Source organism: Acipenser ruthenus, chromosome 5 (genome assembly GCF_902713425.1).
Source record: "Acipenser ruthenus chromosome 5, fAciRut3.2 maternal haplotype, whole genome shotgun sequence".
Lineage (NCBI taxonomy): Eukaryota > Metazoa > Chordata > Actinopteri > Acipenseriformes > Acipenseridae > Acipenser > Acipenser ruthenus.
In genome coordinates, this window is record NC_081193.1 from 86,376,317 (window position 1) to 86,398,677 (window position 22,361).

The window sequence follows — 22,361 nt, forward strand, 5'->3', positions numbered from 1 at the left end:
TGCTTACTGTGGAATCTCAGTCGTATAGACCAGACACACACTGCTTACTGTGGAATCTCAGTCTTATAGACCAGACACACACTGCTTACTGTGGAATCTCAGTCTTATAGACCAGACACACACTGCTTACTGTGGAATCTCAGTCTTATAGACCAGACACACACTGCTTACTGTGGAATCTCATTCTTATAGACCAGACACACACTGCTTACTGTGGAATCTCAGTCTTATAGACCAGACACACACAGCTTACTGTGGAATCTCAGTCTTATAGACCAGACACACACTGCTTACTGTGGACTCTCAGTCTTATAGACCAGGTACACACTGCTTACTGTGGACTCTCAGTCTTATAGACCAGGCACACACTGCTTACTGTGGAATCTCATTCTTATAGACCAGACACACACTGCTTACTGTGGAATCTCAGTCTTATAGACCAGACACACACTGCTTACTGTGGAATCTCAGTCTTATAGACCAGACACACACTGCTTACTGTGGAATCTCATTCTTATAGACCAGGCACACACTGCTTACTGTGGAATCTCATTCTTATAGACCAGACACACACTGCTTACTGTGGACTCTCAGTCTTATAGACCAGGCACACACTGCTTACTGTGGACTCTCAAGTCTTATAGACCAGGCACACACTGCTTACTGTGGAATCTCATTCTTATAGACCAGACACACACTGCTTACTGTGGAATCTCAGTCTTATAGACCAGACACACACTGCTTACTGTGGAATCTCAGTCTTATAGACCAGACACACACTGCTTACTGTGGAATCTCAGTCTTATAGACCAGACACACACTGCTTACTGTGGAATCTCAGTCTTATAGACCAGACACACACTGCTTACTGTGGAATCTCAGTCTTATAGACCAGACACACACTGCTTACTGTGGAATCTCAGTCTTATAGACCAGACACACACTGCTTACTGTGGAATCTCAGTCTTATAGACCAGACACACACTGCTTACTGTGGACTCTCAGTCTTATAGACCAGGTACACACTGCTTACTGTGGACTCTCAGTCTTATAGACCAGGCACACACTGCTTACTGTGGAATCTCATTCTTATAGACCAGACACACACTGCTTACTGTGGAATCTCAGTCTTATAGACCAGACACACACTGCTTACTGTGGAATCTCAGTCTTATAGACCAGACACACACTGCTTACTGTGGAATCTCATTCTTATAGACCAGGCACACACTGCTTACTGTGGAATCTCATTCTTATAGACCAGACACACACTGCTTACTGTGGACTCTCAGTCTTATAGACCAGGCACACACTGCTTACTGTGGACTCTCAAGTCTTATAGACCAGGCACACACTGCTTACTGTGGAATCTCATTCTTATAGACCAGACACACACTGCTTACTGTGGAATCTCAGTCTTATAGACCAGACACACACTGCTTACTGTGGAATCTCAGTCTTATAGACCAGACACACACTGCTTACTGTGGAATCTCAGTCTTATAGACCAGACACACACTGCTTACTGTGGAATCTCAGTCTTATAGACCAGACACACACTGCTTACTGTGGAATCTCAGTCTTATAGACCAGACACACACTGCTTACTGTGGAATCTCAGTCTTATAGACCAGACACACACTGCTTACTGTGGAATCTCAGTCTTATAGACCAGACACACACTGCTTACTGTGGAATCTCAGTCTTATAGACCAGACACACACTGCTTACTGTGGAATCTCAGTCTTATAGACCAGACACACACTGCTTACTGTGGAAATGCAGGTACTCTTTCTGTTTCATATATAAGGTTGTGCGCCTGTGTCTGAGAATAGGTGCCCCTTGGAGTGCATTTGTATTGTGTGGGAACTTAGATGTTTATACATTCACATTACTTTACACAAACAAAAAGACCACATAAAAGCCTAGTAAGTCTACTAACTTTTCTCAAATAGACCTGCATGCAACCTACCTACATGATAATAGAGTATCACAAAAAAGCAGTAAGACATTTATAAATAGCTGGATAATATGTTTTCGCACGTCAACCAATTGTCTGTGCTACAGTATATAATTGGCATTACCAGCATTTCAAACCCAAAGTGCTGTATCTTCTGTCTGAGATATTTAATTGCGACTTGGGACATATCATCCACCCATTCCCTGTGTGCTGTTATCAGCTTCATTATCAATTAACCTTGAACACAGACAGATGAACCATTGTTCTGTTACATTCAGAAGTTAATTTAGGTCTGAAATAATTAGAAAAGAGGCACTGCTAACCAGCGATATGGGTCTCTTTTGACATGTTAATTAAATGTTTTTGGAGAACACTTGATGAGAATGAAGTGTGATCACAATGTTTATTTGTATCACTGCCTGGCAAACACATTTTAACAAACAGCAGATTCAAAACACAGAGTGCTGTCTGTGGTGCTGAATGTGAAAGCTCGGCCGTGTGCAATGCACTATCATTTACTACCCTTTAAAAATGAGTGGCCTTCTAATATACACAGTGTGTGACTTACTTCAAAGACTGGTTTTGATATGTGGTGTTTTATAAAAGCTGATATAAGTGTAGCGGTTCCATAATTATAATGTAATCCTGGGGTAAATGGCATAGAAGGCTAAACTATGAAAGAATGTAGTTAAAAGAAACAGAGGTTATATTTTTGTGTAAAATTGAACATGACGAAGCATCTACACAGCTCTAAAACGCCAGTTTGCATTGGACAGTCGTTCCATCATTCAGCAGCTACAACAATAGCCCCCACTTCTCAATTATCATGTGTCATGTCCTTTTGAAGTTTTGCTGATAAGACAACCTGCACACCACTCATTCCTCAGCCAGGACGCAATCCTGCACTCCACAACCTGCACACCACTCAGTCCTCAGCCAGGACGCAATCCTGCACTCCCCTGACTGCACTCCACAACCTGCGCACCACTCAGTCCTCAGCCAGGACGCAATCCTGCACTCCCCTGACTGCACTCCACAACCTGCGGACCACTCAGTCCTCAGCCAGGACGTAATCCTGCACTCCCCTGACTGCACTCCACAACCTGCACACCACTCAGTCCTCAGCCAGGACGCAATCCTGCACTCCACAACCTGCGCACCACTCAGTCCTCAGCCAGGACGCAATCCTGCACTCCCCTGACTGCACTCCACAACCTGCGCACCACTCAGTCCTCAGCCAGGACGCAACCCTGCACTCCCCTGACTGCACTCCCCAACCTGCGCACCACTCAGTCCTCAGCCAGGATGCAATCCTGCACTCCCCTGACTGCATGACCCCACCTGCACACCACTCAGTCCTCAGCCAGGACACAATCCTGCCCTCCCCTGACAGCACTCCCCAACCTGCGCACCACTCAGTCCTCAGCCAGGATGCAACCCTGCACTCCCCTGACTGCACTCCCCAACCTGCGCACCACTCAGTCCTCAGCCAGGACGCAATCCTGCACTCCCCTGACTGCACTCCACAACCTGCGCACCACTCAGTCCTCAGCCAGGACGCAATCCTGCACTCCCCTGACTGCACTCCACAACCTGCACACCACTCAGTCCTCAGCCAGGACGCAATCCTGCACTCCCCTGACTGCACTCCCCAACCTGCGCACCACTCAGTCCTCAGCCAGGACGCAATACTGCACTCCCCTGACTGCACTCCCCAACCTGCGCACCACTCAGTCCTCAGCCAGGACACAATCCTGCACTCCCCTGACTGCACTCCACAACCTGCGCACCACTCAGTCCTCAGCCAGGACGCAATCCTGCACTCCCCTGACTGCATTCCCCAACCTGCGCACCACTCAGTCCTCAGCCAGGACGCAATACTGCACTCCCCTGACTGCATGACCCCACCTGCACACCACTCAGTCCTCAGCCAGGACACAATCCTGCACTCCCCTGACTGCACTCCCCAACCTGCACACCACTTAGTCCTGCTTTTACTACTGTACTTTATTACATTTATTAAAATAACCCTGTTGAGCAACGCCTCTAAACTAGAATGTCCATGGATATATATCTTGAATACCGCTCGTAATAAACAGAAAGCCACACAAATACTGCACACAGATCACTGTGTGCTTGTTTTCTTGACCCCCACAGCCCAACTCTAATGGCATACCTGAGACGGTGAAGTCATCAACAGATTTCTGACACAATGAAGTGTAAAAGTTTTTAAGAGATAGTGTAGCAAGAGGCAGACTGAGCAACACTCACACCCACCCTGCTCATTAGGCTTCCCGTGATGACAGAACCCAATTAAGATGCAGGATGTAAATTAAAACACAGCAGCTTAGCAACTCCATGATTCTGTCTGCCGGGACCTTAGCCATTTTGTCTCTTCACAAAAAAAAACAAAAAAAAAAAAACAAAACTGCTATACATTTTTTAATGATGTTAATCTTCTCTAGCTTTGTCTGCTCTGCTGGGAATCATCTCTTCGCCTTCTCAACGTACCCGAAAGAGATGGAAAAGATAGCTGTTCAAAGGTAAAACGGGCTGTTTACTGTGAAGCTGGATTACTCACAATCCATTTACTGGAGACCCAAGGGAGGAGGATTCAATACAATTTTAGAATTTGTTTTGCAAGAATCAGGTACAGACTACAACAATAGCTGTCAGGCTAGAGAAATAAATACAACCAACACAGGTTTCATAGTTACCTGATCCACCAGCAGCACATTAATAAAACAAAACCTGATCTGACAAGGGCCAATAACTACTTCTTACCTCGGGTTAATTACATGGCGAGATTTCAGAAACATTACGGCGCTCAACATTCTTAAGCGGTCCCTTAAAACATCATAAATCTGTGTTAATGGGCTAACTCACAATGTTAGGGAGGCTCTTATTGAGGAGCTGATTTCGAATTTGTTTCTGAATCATTCTTCTCAAATCTGTGGGTTCACAGATTACCTACTTGACAAGATTTTTTTTTACATTCTGTTATGATTCATATCACAACTCCTCCTAGGAATTTCAGCCTTTTTATGCACAGTTGGATGTACATTAGTCCTTATTTAATCTAACTGACTTATGGACTGACAGACTGTCTGTACTTTATGAGACACATAAGCAAGCAGTTATGAAACAAAACAACGCCAACTAAAAAAAGCGAAGACGAATATATTTGAATTGTCGTTAAAAGGTTTGTAGCTTTAGAAAATGCTTGCAGAATGTCTGTCTTGTTTATTCACTGTTGTGACCACAATCCTGCACAAGATGATTATCCATACACACCCCTAGCCATTGCAGTCCCATAACAACTATGAACAGTGAGTACCCATGCACCAATGCTGACTCTTTCACAGTAATAAAAAAAGAATTGATGAACAGCAGCAAGGTCCCTCCTGCCCCAGGTCCTTTACAGTGGTAATACAGCTCTTATATGGCATCATGAATTTAACGTGCTGACCTGGTTTTGTCTGTGAGGATTGGGAAGCCAGTTAATAAGGCAAACCAGGCTTCTCTCACTGCTCAGCAGCTCTTCCATCTCATAGGCTGTGGCAGGGCAGGGCCCTGCCTGTAAATAATATTGTTTTGGGTGTTTTGGTGGTGGTTGGCAGGGATGGGGTTCATTTCCTATTCCTGCCAAAATACATGTGAGAATGTGGCTGGAGCTAAATTGAATAATTGATGATTAATTAGGCTCCAGTCACAAAAAAAACAACACAAAACAAAACAAACAAACAAACAAACAAACAAACAAACAAACAAACACAAACAACAAACACAACAACAACAAACAAACAACCAACCACAACAACAACAACAACAACAACAACCACACACACACAACAACCACAAACAAACAAACAAACAAACAAACAACAAACACAACAACAAACAAACACACACACACACAACCACAAACAAACAAACAAACAACAAACCACCACCACCACAACAACAAACAACCAACCAACCAACCACAACAACAACAACAACCACACACACACAACAACCACAAACAAACAAACAAACAAACAAACAAACAAACAAACAAACACAACAACAAACAAACAACCAACCACAACAACAACAACAACAACAAACAAACACACACACACACACACACACACACAAACAAACAAACAACAAACCACCACCACAACAACAACAAACAAACCACACAACAAAAAATATATATTATATATAATAATAAATAAATAAATAAATAAATAATATATTTTACTATATATTAGCAACTGCAGATCATTTGACCAGTTTCATCAAAAACGGTGTGCCGAGAACTCCACAGAGCGGGAAGCCCTATTAAGTGACTTTACATTGGTGTATTCATTTTTTTGTCCACTACTTCTATAAGTAACATAATTAAGTCAGTGTGATGCCGTGGTTCTACATTAGTTCAAAGTAACATTGCAGTTAAAATGGAAGGTTCTTTTTTAATGCCTACCCCATTACCATTAAAGATTGTACATTATTTATCGAGATTACTCATGCCTTCAAGGTAATGTTGCATTTTACCCCCTGAAAATACATTTTACTCTCTGTTAAAATTAGAGGGTAAGTTACTCCCATACCAAAAACTTTATCTAGAGCACTGGTTGTAAGGTAAGTATCCTTTTTTATATGGGGTGAGATGCGATTATAGTACTTATCCATATATACATAGTAAATATGGACTGGAGAGGAGGGCCTGTTGGTAACAATAGTCTTCTCTCGGGTCAATAATGCCTCTGTAAGTTGCCTTGGATAAAGGCATCTGCTAAATAAACAAATAATAATAATTACATATATATGTAGCGAAAGAGAGAGAGAGAGAGAGCGAGAGAGAGAGAGAGAGAGAGAGAGAGAGAGAGAGAGAGAGAGAGAGAGAGATGCCATTTAAACTGAAATGCTGTTTAGGGATTTTTTTTTTTTTCAAACTTACATCAAGTCCCATTCCTAGACTATCGAAATAAAAAGATAAAATACAACTCAAACCCTGAAAAACATTTTAATTAAAACAACATTTCATAAGGGCAGCGGAAAGGTTTTCAATATAGATAGTCCTGTTGTCGATCAACACATTAATTTTAAAAACAGAGAAGCCTACATTTGTTAATGCAGTACCTAAGACAGGGAGGCGAGTATTAAACAAACCCCAAGCAGAAATCATCTTGTTAAGGAAAGACGGTAAACAGCCTATTCAATTCCTGAAAGCGACACCGCATGATAGTCGTGGTATACTGTGCTGTGCCTCGAAGTACCGCAGACTTTCTGTGGTCTGGTGGAAGTTTTCCACTGAACCTACTGTGTGTGTATATATACTGAGCATCAAAAGAAACGTATCACTTATATTTGAGCATCAAAAGAAACTTATCACTTATATTTGAGCATCAAAATAAACTTATCACTTATATTTGGATAAAATTCAGTAGATGTGATCGAAAAATGACAAACTCTGTTTTAGAGCAGGTGCAGTGACTTTTTATTATGCAGGTTAACAATTGACATCACGAAGATGCTGCAGAATGATCTGTCAATCATGGGCAGGTGTTGTGACTCTTGGTCTCCCAGTTCATGGCCTGTCATTGACAGAGTGTGTCTTGTTATACCATCGCACCAGGTTTGAAATTGCTGGCTGTGAGCACCCAAGACGGCGAGCCACAGCACGCTGCCCTAGTCCAGCCTCCAACATGCCGATTGCACGAAGGCGCTGCTCTTTTGACAGGCGTGGCATATTGTTTTTTTTCTGTGATTTTCTTTACTGATTTTATTCAAGCATGCAATTCAACAGCTGACAATCACTCCATATCCAGTGTCCAATCAACTGTCTCACTAATTAGGTGATTATGTGCATATGCTTCAGTCATAGTCACTCAAGCATGTCAGCATGTGGGCAGCAGTGTGGAGTAGTGGTTAGGGCTCTGGTCTCTTGACCGGAGGGTCGTGGGTTCCATCCCAGGTGGTGGACACTGCTGCTGTACCCTTGAGCAAGGTACCTAGATTGCTCCAATAAAAACCCAACTGTATAAATGGGTAATTGTATGTAAAAATAATGTGATATCTTGTAACAATTGTAAGTCGCCCTGGATAAGGGCATCGGCTAAGAAATAAATAATAATAATGTCATGGTTAAGGATGAATGATTGAGTGATTAAAAAGAAACCAGGAACATTTTGTCAATGTCCATCATTTATATACGGGTACCTTATTTTTTTTCGAAAATAAACGTGTTATAATAGTGATAAGTTTATTTTGATGCTGTGGCTGAATCTCCCACTGCTTATTTCACTGCTACATGCTTCAGACAGTAGGCGGACTACATATGTGCTGATGGGGGATTACAAAAACAAAACAAAGAATGCTGGGCCCTTGACCTCTTGCAGATTTTTTTTTTCTGTGTGTTGTGTGGCTTCCGGCAGACTTTTGCAATACCATTTGTAGTTTGTTTGATTACATGATGTTAAATAAAAGATTTAAATTCTGTTCATACTGTATTTATTTATTTTTTTTTAATTATGCTTCAATTAAAAAATTCGAAGTGATGCAACATTTTTGACCGTAGCTATATATACATAAAACAACAGCGGTATGGAACCTGTTGGAAACTCACTTAGATCAAGTCACATAATCAACAAGCATATTCTAGGAGCTTTTCCAGCCCATTCCATTGAAGCAGTGTTGCCAACTCCACAAAGCAGGAAGTCGCCAGAGAAATCTCACAGTCCCTAGATGTCGCTATTTAGAAAAATGACAAAAATGTCGCTACACAATTTACCACTCCTCTCTGAATCGCTTAACCATTAAGAGTAAACACGAATATAAACAATATTAAAGTATTAATCATGGCTGATCATTTTTAAATGTTTTATATTTGTCTGGATTATCTACCTATACAGATTTGTAACATTATGCAGCACTTATCAGTGATTTACTACATTTTTTTTGTTTAAATAATTGATGTTGTTCGCTTCCGTTAACAAGTGGGCAGCTATAGTTTTAGTAGTTATTTACATTACGAGCAGGTCACTCGTGATCTCTTTGGTTCACAGCCGCAACCAGCTCCACAGCAACTTTTCAAAGCTGCGCTGGATCTGCACAGATTTCTGTGGGTGGAGTTGAGTGACGTCATGCAGCAGCCCTCGAAGAACGCGCATCTCTGCGATTCTGTATAGAACTGCGGAAATCTGCGCTACAATAACGCCACCACTGTACTACTTCAGGACGAGAGAAGCGTGGTGTATTGAACTGCTTGTGACTGATGTTGATGATACAATTTGACAACTTCATTTCTCTGAAAATCCCTGTTGTCAGCAGTGAAAGTCGCTAGATTTGTCGCTAGTCGCTTTGACAATGTTTTTGTGGCTAGGGGAACCCAAGAGTCGCTAGATCTAGCGACGAAATCGCTAAGCTGGCAACACTGACTGCAAGACTAGAGTAGGTGGGGCCAGCAGTGTTCAAGGTCACATATTTTGAATGGTATGAGGAAGGGTCAGTTCTAGCCAGTTAGAATATCCAGACAGGCTCAAAGCCAGGGACAGACAGATCCATTTTTTTATGGGATCCATTTTTGCAAACATTATAAAAAGACAAGGGAAAGATTGATCAATTAAATAAAACAATTAAGAGATACCAGTGCTACAGTGTTTAGTGCATGTGCAGAGGTAAAGCTACATGATCTCAGCTCATCTCCCTCCTGTCATTACTACATCTGCGTCTTTTGCTAATTAAACATTTTTGTCTATCATTATAAGCCAATGTAGTTTTGACAGCCATTCACAATGATCCGTCCCTCCAGCTGCTTGATAAATATTTATACAGCAAGTGTTAAGAGAGGCCTGTTGAGAAGATGTGTTGTTCTCAGCGTTAACGCTCTGGGCGCATATCTAAAGGGTCTAATTTTGGAATAGTGCATTTCTTTGTTTAAAATACTGGGCTATCTACTCAAGCCAACGACCTGGTGAACACTGAACTGCCCCTGTCCTTCCCAGTGCTCCACAGGAGAAGCTATTATTATAATAAATACAAGGACACAGGGATCATGCAATCAATGGCCTCTTGTTCTCCAGCCTGTCGCTAGGCTTAGCAGCACCTCACCCTGTGTCTTATCTGTCCCTGTATAGGCTGGCAACGCAGCCAATTCCAATGAGCTTCAGTGAAATACACCCACACACCCACTTCCATATGAGCCCCACCCCTTCACTCTTTACCATTCACAACCATACAGTACCTACTTATATAATACTGCTCTGAAGTGCAGTACAACAAGACTTGAATAAAAGGGAACAGGGCATACAGTAGTGTGACGTTTCAGAATGCACTGTGCATAGTAACTGCCATCAGACCACCCTGACGTACCATCATACAAGTTATCAGCACATCAACCTGCCACGGAACTGACTCAGCTCCTCTTATCAATTACATCGCTGTGCTAAAAGGACTCATGCCCGTGGGAGGGAAAGCAATATCCTTACCCGTTGGGTTGCAGGAAAAGCTCCAATAGTTTTATTCTAAAGCTTTCAGCAGGTTATAATCACTAAGGATGAATCTTCCCTTATACATTATAATTACCACTATATTTTTTCATGGTATTTTTGCAGTTACCATGAATTTACCACAGGCTTCTATGTTGTTGTTGTTGTTTTTTTTAATATGCTTTACCATACCTTGCTGGTCTTTACATTTCTTACGCATGCTTCACCATGCTTTCACTGTGCTTTGCTTTTATTGTGGGAAACTTTTATAAGGATTGTGCCAAATGTAGAGAAGGATAATCTTTACCTCTCTAATAATAATAATAATAATAATACACCTCATTGTTTTTATTGTGCTTCAGTACAGTTTGTAGGAAAGTTAAAGCCAGCAGTTCACATACATTATTATTCTTTGTTTATTTAGCAGACACCAAGGCGACTTACAGAGACTAGGGTGTGTAAACTATGCATCAGCTGCAGAGTCACTTACAACGTCTCACCCGAAAGACGGAGCAAGGAGATTAAGTGACTTGCTCAAGGTCACACAGTGAGTCAGTGAGTGAGCCAGGATTTGAACCGGGGATCTCCTTTTCTTTAACCACTGGACCACACAGCCTCCTATGCTTCCCTCTCTTCTCACTGGAGGCTGTGAAATCTGCAGATAGGTTGAGGTCCGCTCTGACAGATTATTCTGTTTGATCAAACACAATGAGAGCAGAGCAGCAGCTGTGTATTTATCATCTTCTGATGTGTTTGTTTGTGACGTACAGGGTTAAGGCCAAGGGATGTTACAGGGGATTATGATTATTTACGTAATGATGGTGAAATAAAATAAAATGACACTGCCACCCTGATCCCCTGTTGTTTTTACTCCCAGCTTGATTAGCCACTGTGTATAGGTATGTTTGTGTTGTTATAACGTCCCTATTGACTGCAGATGGGGTATTGAATACAACACCAGGAGATCAAACTCAGACAGATTGCACATCAGATTTTGAATGGCAGCCCCTTATTTTAGAGATTCAGGGCCAGATTCAATTAACTCTTAACTGGACAGAAATGCATTTTATGAAAATATTAATTCTGGCAATAAGCATCGTGAACGATGAGCTATATCGAATTTGATTTGATCAACACATCTCTGATAATGAATCAAAATAACAAGCACATGAACTTACAGTGTATCCTCGTAATTGCAGACTAATCGAACTGTACCTGGAAGTTTATATATGTACTGTAAAACCAATTATAACGAAATACAATCCAAAACCAAGAAGATACAATACTGCTGAGATGACATGAACTAGGAAATGCAAGATTAACAATTCCAGCAGGGAAACTCAGGACTTTCTTTGACCTAATTTAAATTAGAACCAAACATCATGTATAAAAAGAAAATGCATGTTACTATTTCAAAACTGTGCATCTGAGTTCTATGTAGCCAATGGAAGTGCAAAACTAGCTACAATCACTTTAGCCCATTGATGAACAGCAGCACAGTATCTAGGAGATCAGTCCCCACATGCATCTATTTCAGCAGCAATGCCATTTTTATCCAGCGAAAAGCAGAATCTTGACGATCATTCTTGGCTCGAACCATCTTTTGTCAACCCCTGTTCTCATAAGGCAGCCACATGTCATTACTCGATGCAGCCAGGAAATGGGAATGTATACAAGTTTAACTCCAGCACATTGTCTTGTCAAGGCACAGGGGAATGTTTTCTAAACATTGAGTGTGGCATGATCATAATCATCCATGCTGTGCTACCATCCTTTTTCTCTTCTTTATACAGTTTGACAGAGAAGGAGGGGAGAAATGCTGCGAGAAATACACTACTAAACCCTAACATTATTATTTTAAAATTTGGGAAGCATTATATCGGTGCATACAGGCCACTGCATGCTCCATGTGGTCTCCCAACCAAGATCTGCACTACAAAGATTCCAACCAGAGAGCTCTTGATTGCATGACTCAGCCTGCTCTCCATGGGTGAGTACCTTGACTAGGTGATGTGGTCACCCAGACATGTTACAAAGTAATAACGTGCCAGCTCACCAGGCTCTGCAGGATGCGCACCCCCTGGGGGTTGATGCTCAGGGCTTCGTCGTACAGCTGCTTGGCCTCCTCCATGCTGCCCTTCAGCTCCGCCAGCTGGCCGCGCATCAGCAGCACACCGTGAGACACTGGGAAGAGCGCCCCTGCCTCCTGCACACAGAACGAGGCCTCCTTCAGCTGCTGCTGCTCCATGAACAGCTCAGCTATGGAAAACAGAAAAAAATATATAGTATATCACTGTGGTACTGGTGATAAGTGGCGATTCTACCATGCTTTTCCCAATGGTTATAATGTGCATTTACCATAGTTTACCCTGGTTTGCCATGTTTATTAATATTCTTTACTATATCTCGCTATTCTTTACAATGCTCAACTGTGCCTTACCATGCTTTTTCACTATGCTTTACTACACTTTACTAGGCTTCTACTATGAGAACTTTTATAATGTCTAAGCCTAATTTGAACCCAGATCTCCAGAGGACTGGTGAATTAGCCCACAGCACCACCAGCAGTGTTTTGAAATTTCTTACCTCCGACCCTCTGACATGTTCCTCTTATTTGTTCTTTGACGTCATGTTGTACTGCATGTGAGACTTTCTATGGCTTAGTTAGATCGGGGGAACATATCCAATGCAATGGACTGCAAACATGTCAAGATTGTTCAGTTGTTTTTCTATGCTATCCTGTGCAGTGCCGTGTCTGTGAACAATACAGCATCTTAAAATACTCTTGTTGCCGTGTTTGCAGTGTTGCCAAGTCTGGTGTTACCAAGGCAACCTAAAGCAGCTAAGGGGAGTGCGAACAGTTCCTTTTTAAAGACATCCCAGGACTAGGGGAAGTGTTGATTTAATTAACCACTAAGAGACACTGCCGGCTGAGTGAAAAGGGACTGATTGGACGCTGGATTCAAAACACCAGACAGTGAATTTTGCTTGTTGTGACTTCAGGTAATGGTATACTTCACATCATGTGCATTCTCTAAATATTACATTTCTTACCTGTTTTGTGTGTTCTGTATAATCAAATCAAATCAAATTAAATCTGCATCGTTGTTTGCTTACAGAATATTCCAGCAAAAAAGCGCTTCTGAAGTGACTCCTCAAGGCTGAGGTAGGACAGCACTAGTGCTGCACGGTGCACAATGCTTCATTGCACAGTGCAATGCTAATGGCTTCTCCAGGAGTCTTTTGTATAGTGTACAGAAGTATAGTGTGGGTAAGCAATAGTTGGTAAGCAAAGCCACACTGATCTAAGCAGAAACAATGCTAAAGAATCATACAGCACACACGACACGCAAGAAATATATAAAATAGGTCTGAAATGAAATAAAGATATAAAGTCCTTTCACATTCAGTACATGCACTTCTGGCTTTTGAATTTCCTTTATATCTCTGCTGCTTAGACAATCTGATCTTAGTGAAATGAATACAAACGAAACAGAACACAGAGAACTGGTAAATTCAATCGATCAATGCTTCCCCTACATGTAATACACTGGTATACACAACGGGCCCTACTCACAAAGCTATAACTTTAAATAATGTTTTTTTAAAAGTCTGTTTTCATGAATAAGACACAGTTTGATATGTATGCATCTATTCTCGGCTCTCATTCTTTAATGTCAGTCTTGAACATGAATACAGAACTTTATTATATTTAAAAAACAGACTTTGTTTGTTTTAAGCTTTGCCAGTAGAGCCCTCTCTCTGTCCCAGGGTGTATGCTCACACAAAGAGGCAGCAACCCCTTTTAGCAGTGCTGTCATATTCCGTCATGCTGGAACTGGAGCAGTGTGGGAGATGTGCTGACCTGGGGGGTATCGCTGATGGGCTATGAGGCAGTAAACCCTGGTTTCAAATCTCAGCTCAGCTGCTCTGTCTGAGAGGGTCTCAATAGCACAGAACCCAAATGCGACACGGTGGGAATTAGATATTTCCTCTCAGCTGGACTAGCCTTGGAAACCAACTAAGACATTTTAAGAAACAGAAAATCAAGCTGAATGGGACAGAAACGATTATGAGACTGATGGTTTATCTTAGAGGTAGCATCCTTCTCATGAAATGTACTGGGTCTGCCAGACAGTAAGGTAAAGGTTAGTGCTAGTTGGGGTCTGGGAAACCAGCTGTCAAAATATTAAGGCTGGACTTAATAGATTTAAGTTCATGTTTCTGAGTGTGTTCAATACTTCTTCAATAGGTTAGTTTGAACCACTAAGGCAAAACTGTCTTCAAAGAACATTTTTCAGCTAACACTTTGACAGTGTTCTGTCATGAAGGCATTAGCAGAAACATTTGTCTACCTGACATGTTGTATCTTCTCTAGTAAACCTGTCACTTAGAAGGCTTCAGCTTGTCCATATTGTACACATGAGCTCTCTTGTTTTGTTTTTAACTGTGTGCTGCGTTCTGGGATGCCATGGCGTGAAGGGTGCCATATAAAAATACATGTGTGTTGGAATGTACCACTTGAACAACAATAACTATGAAAAGCAACCTGTGCACAACAAAACAAACAGTAAGAGCTGAAGAAACTGAAATCAATGTTCACTGCCTGGATTGGAGATTGTCCCAAGATACAAATCCTAATTAAGCCCTTTCACCCTTACAGCGAAGTGTAATTAGCAAGTCCCTTTTATACCTTCCTCAATGACAAACATTGACACCTGCAGCTGGATTGGCTTTATTTTTACATTGCAAATGAAAATCCTGCTGCTCCCCACCTGTCTTCCTGTCATTCTTCTCTCTAGTCGCTGATTAGTCATTGCACATCACATTTTTTCCCCCTGTACTCAAGTGATTCCAGTATCCCCTTTGTTCACCCAGCCTCCCCAGTGCTTTGAGCAGGACGCTGTGCCTCTGCACTAATCTCACACTTTACTAAATAAGGGCATTCACTGCAACTGCTGTAATGTAAGCCCGACCGGTTAGGCTTGTCCTCAGCACATTCCCTGGTGGCCAGCCCCAGCGGGCAGCACACACTCACTGTTAGCTCTCATGGTATTAATCTTTATCAAAGGCTTCCTCTGACAGTATGTACTTCAGCGGCTTCAAGACACTTTAACCCCTTCAGCACTGCAACCACACCTACTGTAAAATGCACTTTTCCAAGTACGTTTTGCTGTGTATACTGTATTTGGGGAGGAGTTTAAAATATATGACTCTACTCTACATTTATAGAGCAGAGTCAAAAGCTAGAGCCAGGTAAAGGCAGATTTAGAGAATAATTATACTAACTCAATATAAGAGCAACAGAACTCAAAACCGCTCAGACCATCATAAAATATTAAGAGACATGGAAAATAAAACTTTATGGGACAGACTTGGATGACTGGGCCAGCAAACAACATGATGTCATCACACACAACTCAACCCAGATGTGCAGAATTAGGTCCTCATTCAGGAGGAGTTGTAAGGGTTAATCCGCCACAATCAATAGGACAGGTTTAGCAATGGCTGTGTTGTCTTATCACTGATCCTTATCCAGTAGCCAGAGAAAAGCTTAAGTACTCACTTTTTCTGAGATAATGTGAATATAAAAGCATTTGCTGTTTACAAAGAGACTGAACAAACAAGCACTCTGCATTTAAAAGACAAAGATCATGGTAATAATAATAATAATAATAATAATAATAATAATAATAATAATAATAATAATAATAATAATAAAGACCTCATTGCAGTAATGAATACAGCGTCACATGTCTTTACAGCACAGATGTTAATGATCAGGACGTACCAGCCTGCAGCCAGATGAGCTCCAGAGTGGTCCACATCTGCCCTGGCCCCTGCCTCTGGGTGGCGCTGTAGGCTGACCTCTCCGACATGGCCTGTTCCAGCCGCGACGCTGCGATGGAGGGGGTGCGCTGGGAGCCTAAATGTAACACACAGGGGCGTCAGCGCAGGGGAGCTGCTCAGAGGTGAAGCTGTCATAACACACAGGGGCGTCAGCGCAGGGGAGCTGCTCAGAGGTGAAGCTGTCATAACACACAGGGGAGTCAGCGCAGGGGAGCTGCTCAGAGGTGAAGCTGTCATAACACACAGGGGAGTCAGCGCAGGGGAGCTGCTCAGAGGTGAAGCTGTCATAACACACAGGGGAGTCAGCGCAGGGGAGCTGCTCAGAGGTGAAGCTGTCATAACACACAGGGGCGTCAGCGCAGGGGAGCTGCTCAGAGGTGAAGCTGTCATAACACACAGGGGAGTCAGCGCAGGGGGGCTGCTCAGAGGTGAAGCTGTCATAACACACAGGGGAGTCAGCGCAGGGGAGCTGCTCAGAGGCGAAGCTGTCATAACACACAGGGGAGTCAGCGCAGGGGAGCTGCTCAGAGGTGAAGCTGTCATAACACACAGGGGAGTCAGCGCAGGGGAGCTGCTCAGAGGTGAAGCTGTCAGTGGAGCTAGTCTGAAGAATGCAGTCAAGGGCAGAGGTGATACCAGGGTCCATCCAAGAGATCGCAAGAGTGGCAGATTTAAATACTGCACCGTTTAAATTATTAAAAGAAAAGAAGAGGGGACTTTGAGAAAAGCAACATCTGTAACAGTGTGTCGACCAAGCTGCTTTTTATCAGCATTTATAATTGCCAGACTTGAATGTATCACTGGCTACACTATGTAACACAATTTTTGTTCCTGGGTAGTAAGTGTTATTTCCTAATTGCTTATGCCTCAAAAGTATAGAAAATGGCTATTATTCCCCACAAACTTTGCTTTTGTGACCAGGACAGTGATATTTTGAAATTTACCTATTTCCAATGAGAAAACGGGCGGATTTGTGTCTTTTCGTTCACATGAAGTCAGAAAAAAACAACATATGAATCCAAATTAACATGTATTTATACTAAAGTAATACAAAAATGACTACAAAAGATTTAGAAGCGAGTAGTTTTTCGAGATTTACGATTATACTGTAAATCACTTTCACGAATCAGCCCCCAAATGTAGTCTCCCATCATGTTCTCGTTATACTGTCCTTCATTGACAGCTCATCCAGGAGCCACAAAGCCGTGCTGCTCCATAATGGTAACAAGTACCCGTCTCTTCCCCTGGCTCACTCGGTGCACCTCAAAGAGGATGACAACAGCATCAAGACCTTGCTGGACGCCTTGAACTATGATGAGTACGGCTGGGACCCCCGGAAGGTGCTGATGCCACCACTGCACATCAAATTGGACCTTATGAAACAATTTGTCAGAGCTCTAGATAAGGAGTCGGCAGCCTTCAAGTACCTTCAAGACTTCTTCCCTAAGCTGTCTGAGGCAAAGGTCAAAGCCGGTGTCTTCGTCGGACCACAGATAAAGAAGATCCTGGAGTGCAATGAATTCCCCAAGAAGCTCACTAGTAAGGAGAAAGCGGCTTGGAACAGCTTTGTCGCAGTGGTTCGGGGCTTCCTGGGAAATCACAAGGCCGAAAACTATGTGGAGCTGGTTGAGGCTCTGGTGAAGAACTACGGCACAATGGGCTGTAGGATGTCCCTCAAAGTCCATATCCTTGATGCTCATCTTGATAAATTCAAGGAGAACATGGGAGCGTACTCAGAGGAGGAAGGCGAGCGCTTCCACCAGGATATACTGGACTTTGAACGCCGCTACCAAGGACAGTATAACGAGAAGATGATGGGAGACTACATTTGGGGGCTGATTCGTGAAAGTGATTTACAGTATAATCATAAATCTCGAAAAACTACTCACTTCTAAATCTTTTGTAGTCATTTTTGTATTACTTTAGTATAAATACATGTTAATTTGGATTCATATGTTGTTTTTTTCTGACTTCATGTGAACGAAAAGACACAAATTTGCCCGTTTTGTCATTGGAAATAGGTAAATTTCAAAATATCACTGTCCTGGTCACAAAAGCAAAGTTTGTGGGAAATAATAGCCATTTTCTATACTTTTGCGGCATAAGCAATTAGGAAATAACACTTACTACCCAGGAACCAAAAAAAAAAAAAAATTGTTACAGTGCTATCAATCTATGTAGTTTATCAAAAGTACTGCATATTATGTTAGTAGATAAAGTTAATGATTTTATTTTTATGTAGAGAGCAAAGAGCCCCATGTCCATAAAGAGGAGGAGACTTGACAGAGGATTGGAGCCAAGCAGGTGGTATTTCCCAGTCAAGTGTCCTTGGTATGTGACAGCAGCGTTGCAGATTTATCATGTCCTTTGATTCCTGTACGAGCTAAATTGAGGTTATGCTGTAAGGCCACACCAAAGAGAGGCAGTGATTACCTTACTGTAGTGGGTGAGCATTGCTTGCTGTAAACACCATGGCCACAGCTTGACAAATACTTTCCCTGCATGGAGTAAATATCTCTGAAGCACAGAAAACTGTAAAGGACATTCCTAAACGAAGCACAGGCGGGGTGCAGTCATATTCCAGGATCTGAATGCTCTTCTCATTCTTTGCCCTGGTAATCTGCAGAGGCAACACAGTAGTGCCTCAACAGGGCTATATGGCTCGCATGCGAATCAGCATGCATCTCGCTACCCCCAGCACAGCTAACACAGGAAGACATGCTGTTTCAGACATGTGAATACCTGTAAAAGCAACTGCAGTCAGAATATAAGGTACAGTGCTGTGGCTATCCGTGAGCCAGCTCAGCCATATACTTTCTTTACATTCATTTCATCTCAGTTCTATTGCGTCCTCCCCCCCCTCCCTCCCCCAGTAGCCCAGGGTCTGCCATGTTGCCTAGCAACGAGCCACTGTCAGCAAACAATAAATGGAATCTCAGTTTGGATATCCAGATGTTCTAAAAATAAAATAAATACACTGCAGCCTCACCTTCACAGCATGCGCTTAAGCAGCACTGCAGCACACGCCTGCCTTAGCAGTACCATCTGCTCCACTCTTTTAGATAGCATTATAGGAGCAATAAGAGTAAGGAAAGCAAAGATTCACAAGCGCCACCAGTGATAAAACATGATTTTCAATCTACGCCTCAATGATGAATCGAACTCAAACGGGCCTCTTCCTATTATGTTCTGTTCTCTTCCTGGCAGACTGAACTGAACCGGTGCCTGTAGGATTGCGGCTGTGTAAGAGTGCGAGCTTCACAGTATGATCAGAATGCTGATGGGTGTTTAAGGATTATAAGGAGGTTGGTTAGATTGTCATTGCATGATTTCAGAGGAACTGTCCTTTAAACAAGTAATAATATACCAGTACATGCTGTATCAAGAAGCAGTATGCTTGCCCAAACACAGACAGTCATTTTGAAAGGGAAATTGTTCTGGTAAAATTTTTCTGGTCAACATGTAGATTTTGCATGTAGCAAACAAGTTTAAAAAAAAAAAAAAGTAAAAGGTGTTTTTATTTTTGTCAGTATACAACCTTATATTTAATAATGGTATTTAAACGATATAAATGATAATGGACTGCTCTCAATACAGAAAGAGCTTATAACCTGCCATGGTTTTGTTTGTATGAACAAGTGTGTCTAAATAAAAGTAATTTAAAGATGTACCAGAACATCATTCCATTATGCTCTAGCTTGCTTTCAAGACAAGCCTCCATAAACAATCTTAAACACTTTCAATGTGGCAAGCGATACACAGGGTAAGAGGACTTGGCACAAGACTGTGGTGTAAATTAGGTACTGCATGCAAACAGAACTCTACCAGGCTTGTAAAAGCTTTGACAAGCATCAGGCTCTGTGGTACATTAGCTAGCCTTGCCTTGACCTGCCCATCTCACCTAAGTATGCATAGTGTAGCAAGGCAAAAATATGTGCGAATGTGGCTGTTCACAAATTAGATAATTGGTGTCAATTGGGAACAGCCACAGACTATAAAAGAGAGCTTGAAGCTCCATTAAAACAGAGATCACCAGGGAGCTGGTTAGAGAAAAAGGTATTGTAAGAACCATAGTGCTTTGGTTAAAATAATGTGTGTAAAAGTGTTTTGTTTTGATGTCAGGTAAACAGCTTAGCCGTCCTGCGAGTTAGTCAGGGACTTGTTCATGTTTAATTAGTGCTCCGAAGGAGCTAGGTGTTAATTTTGTTTTTGTTTATTTTTGTATTATTAAGTGTCCGTCAGCGCTAAATCTTCAATTTGTGTGCTGGGTCACGTTTTTATAGGGGCGCGAACCCAAAGTGAGTGCAATTGTGTTACAATAGGAACTGCTGTATATCCTGCTGCACAAGCAATATCACTGTGAGCTGAAACCCAGAACATTGTAACTAGCATACATTTGTCATTTTGTAGATATGATGTTCTAGTGGTGTGTGGTTACTGTCCCACCTAATACTAACTAATTGCTATTAAATCACTGTTAATTAAAAAACAAAAACAAAAAAATAGTTACCCAGTGATTTTTTTTTTTTTTTTTTTTTTTGAGCATTTGCTTTGGGGGTGAACTTGTACTTAACAAGTTCGACCCGCTAACAGTTGTCAACATTCTTGAAATGAAATCGCGCGCAGTCCCATGTGCCAGACCAGCCACGAACGCAACATGACAATCTGACCTCAATACGGGATGGGGCGGGGGGCATGTAGAAGCAGCTGGGTCACTGATCTGAAATGTCATATCTTTAATGCTTTATAAAGCTGCTGATCTGACAAAGCTGAGGGCATTTGCTAAAAATGTCCCTCCCTCGCAGGCCTGCTCTTGAGTATTGTTTGGAACGTGCCCGGGAATCCTATAACAGGGCTGCAGAGCCATGCAGCAAATGTGATGGATCCCGAGGGACAGACAGAGTCAGCAGGCAGGCTGGCAGGCTTGGGATTCTTGCACTATAACCCAACCCCAAGCCGGCTCAGCTATTCCAAACCCTCCTCCTGCTGTTTATATAAACTTGTACTAGGGCTGCAGTTGACAGCTTAGAGCTTTAAATCGCATAATTAAAGACCATGCCCATGAAAACCATAAGGGGTGTTAGAAGTCGCCCAGTAAGAAAACTCAATGCTTTTTTTCCCCACTCCTTTGTCATCATTTATTTATGTATTTTTTTATTTTGCTTTGCGCAAGTATTTGGGTAAGATTAACGATACACGTAGGACTGGATTATCAGAACACCATTTTTTTCAGACCGTAAAAACACACCCAAACCAAAAATGAGCAACTCGGACTTCTAATTTAGGGTCCTTTGATTAGTATGAAGTTGTTTTGTCAGACAAGGATAACTATTGACGATTTCAGGGATGGAAATAAAGACTCCCATTGTTTAGCAGTTTGATCCATTCCTGGTTTATTGAGACACACCTGAGCTTGTTACCTACACACTCTGGTTAATCAAGCTCATAGTAAAACTCGGAATGGATTTGGAGAAGATAGCTTTGAGAATGTTGTCCACAGTGTTGAATGCTAAAATAACTGGATCTCGTAACAGTCTAGCAGGTCACCATTACTAAAAGCCACTGTTCTTGTAGGACGGCTTGCTCATTAAAACATATATTTGAAAATGGGATGTTATCTAACCGGGAAAATCAAGATATTTAGCTAGAGCTGAAAGGGGTCAACTGGACAACAACTGCCCAACCTGCTGTCTACATTTATTCATCAGTCTCAGTACTTGTAAGACGCTAGTGCCTACAAACTGTAAAGTACCTATTTTTTGTTTTAAACTATCCACTTCTGTCCCTAATCTTTATCCTGTCAGCTGAACCCCACAGTACAGTACGCTTGTCAGGAGAAAAGTTAATCAATTTCCAGCTAGTCGGCCTGCTGTTTGCCAGGCTGGCAATAGCACATGTCACAGCTGCTGTAAGCTCACACTGGATAAGACAAAGTCCTTCACATGAACTGTGAGGCTTGTCTGTCTACATCGTGCCCTCGTTCAACCACTACAAACACACAAAGCAGAATGTCCAGCAAAGGGAAGGAGCTTGCACTCTGATTGGACATTGGGATGGAGGCACTGTCACTTCCA

At 42.2% G+C, this 22,361-nt stretch overlaps 1 protein-coding gene across 1 annotated transcript in view; it reads right to left on the reverse strand.

The window, feature by feature from the left end:
- LOC117402476 (tetratricopeptide repeat protein 7A-like) overlaps positions 1-22,361 on the reverse strand; it is a 110,965-nt gene that overhangs the window by 28,356 nt on the left and 60,248 nt on the right. The window contains exons 18-19 of the mRNA XM_034003664.3: positions 16,229-16,363; positions 12,494-12,696 (exon numbers count right to left, since the gene is read on the reverse strand). Of these exons, the coding sequence (XP_033859555.3) occupies positions 12,494-12,696; positions 16,229-16,363 (338 nt within the window). The remainder of the gene's footprint in view (positions 1-12,493; positions 12,697-16,228; positions 16,364-22,361) is intronic.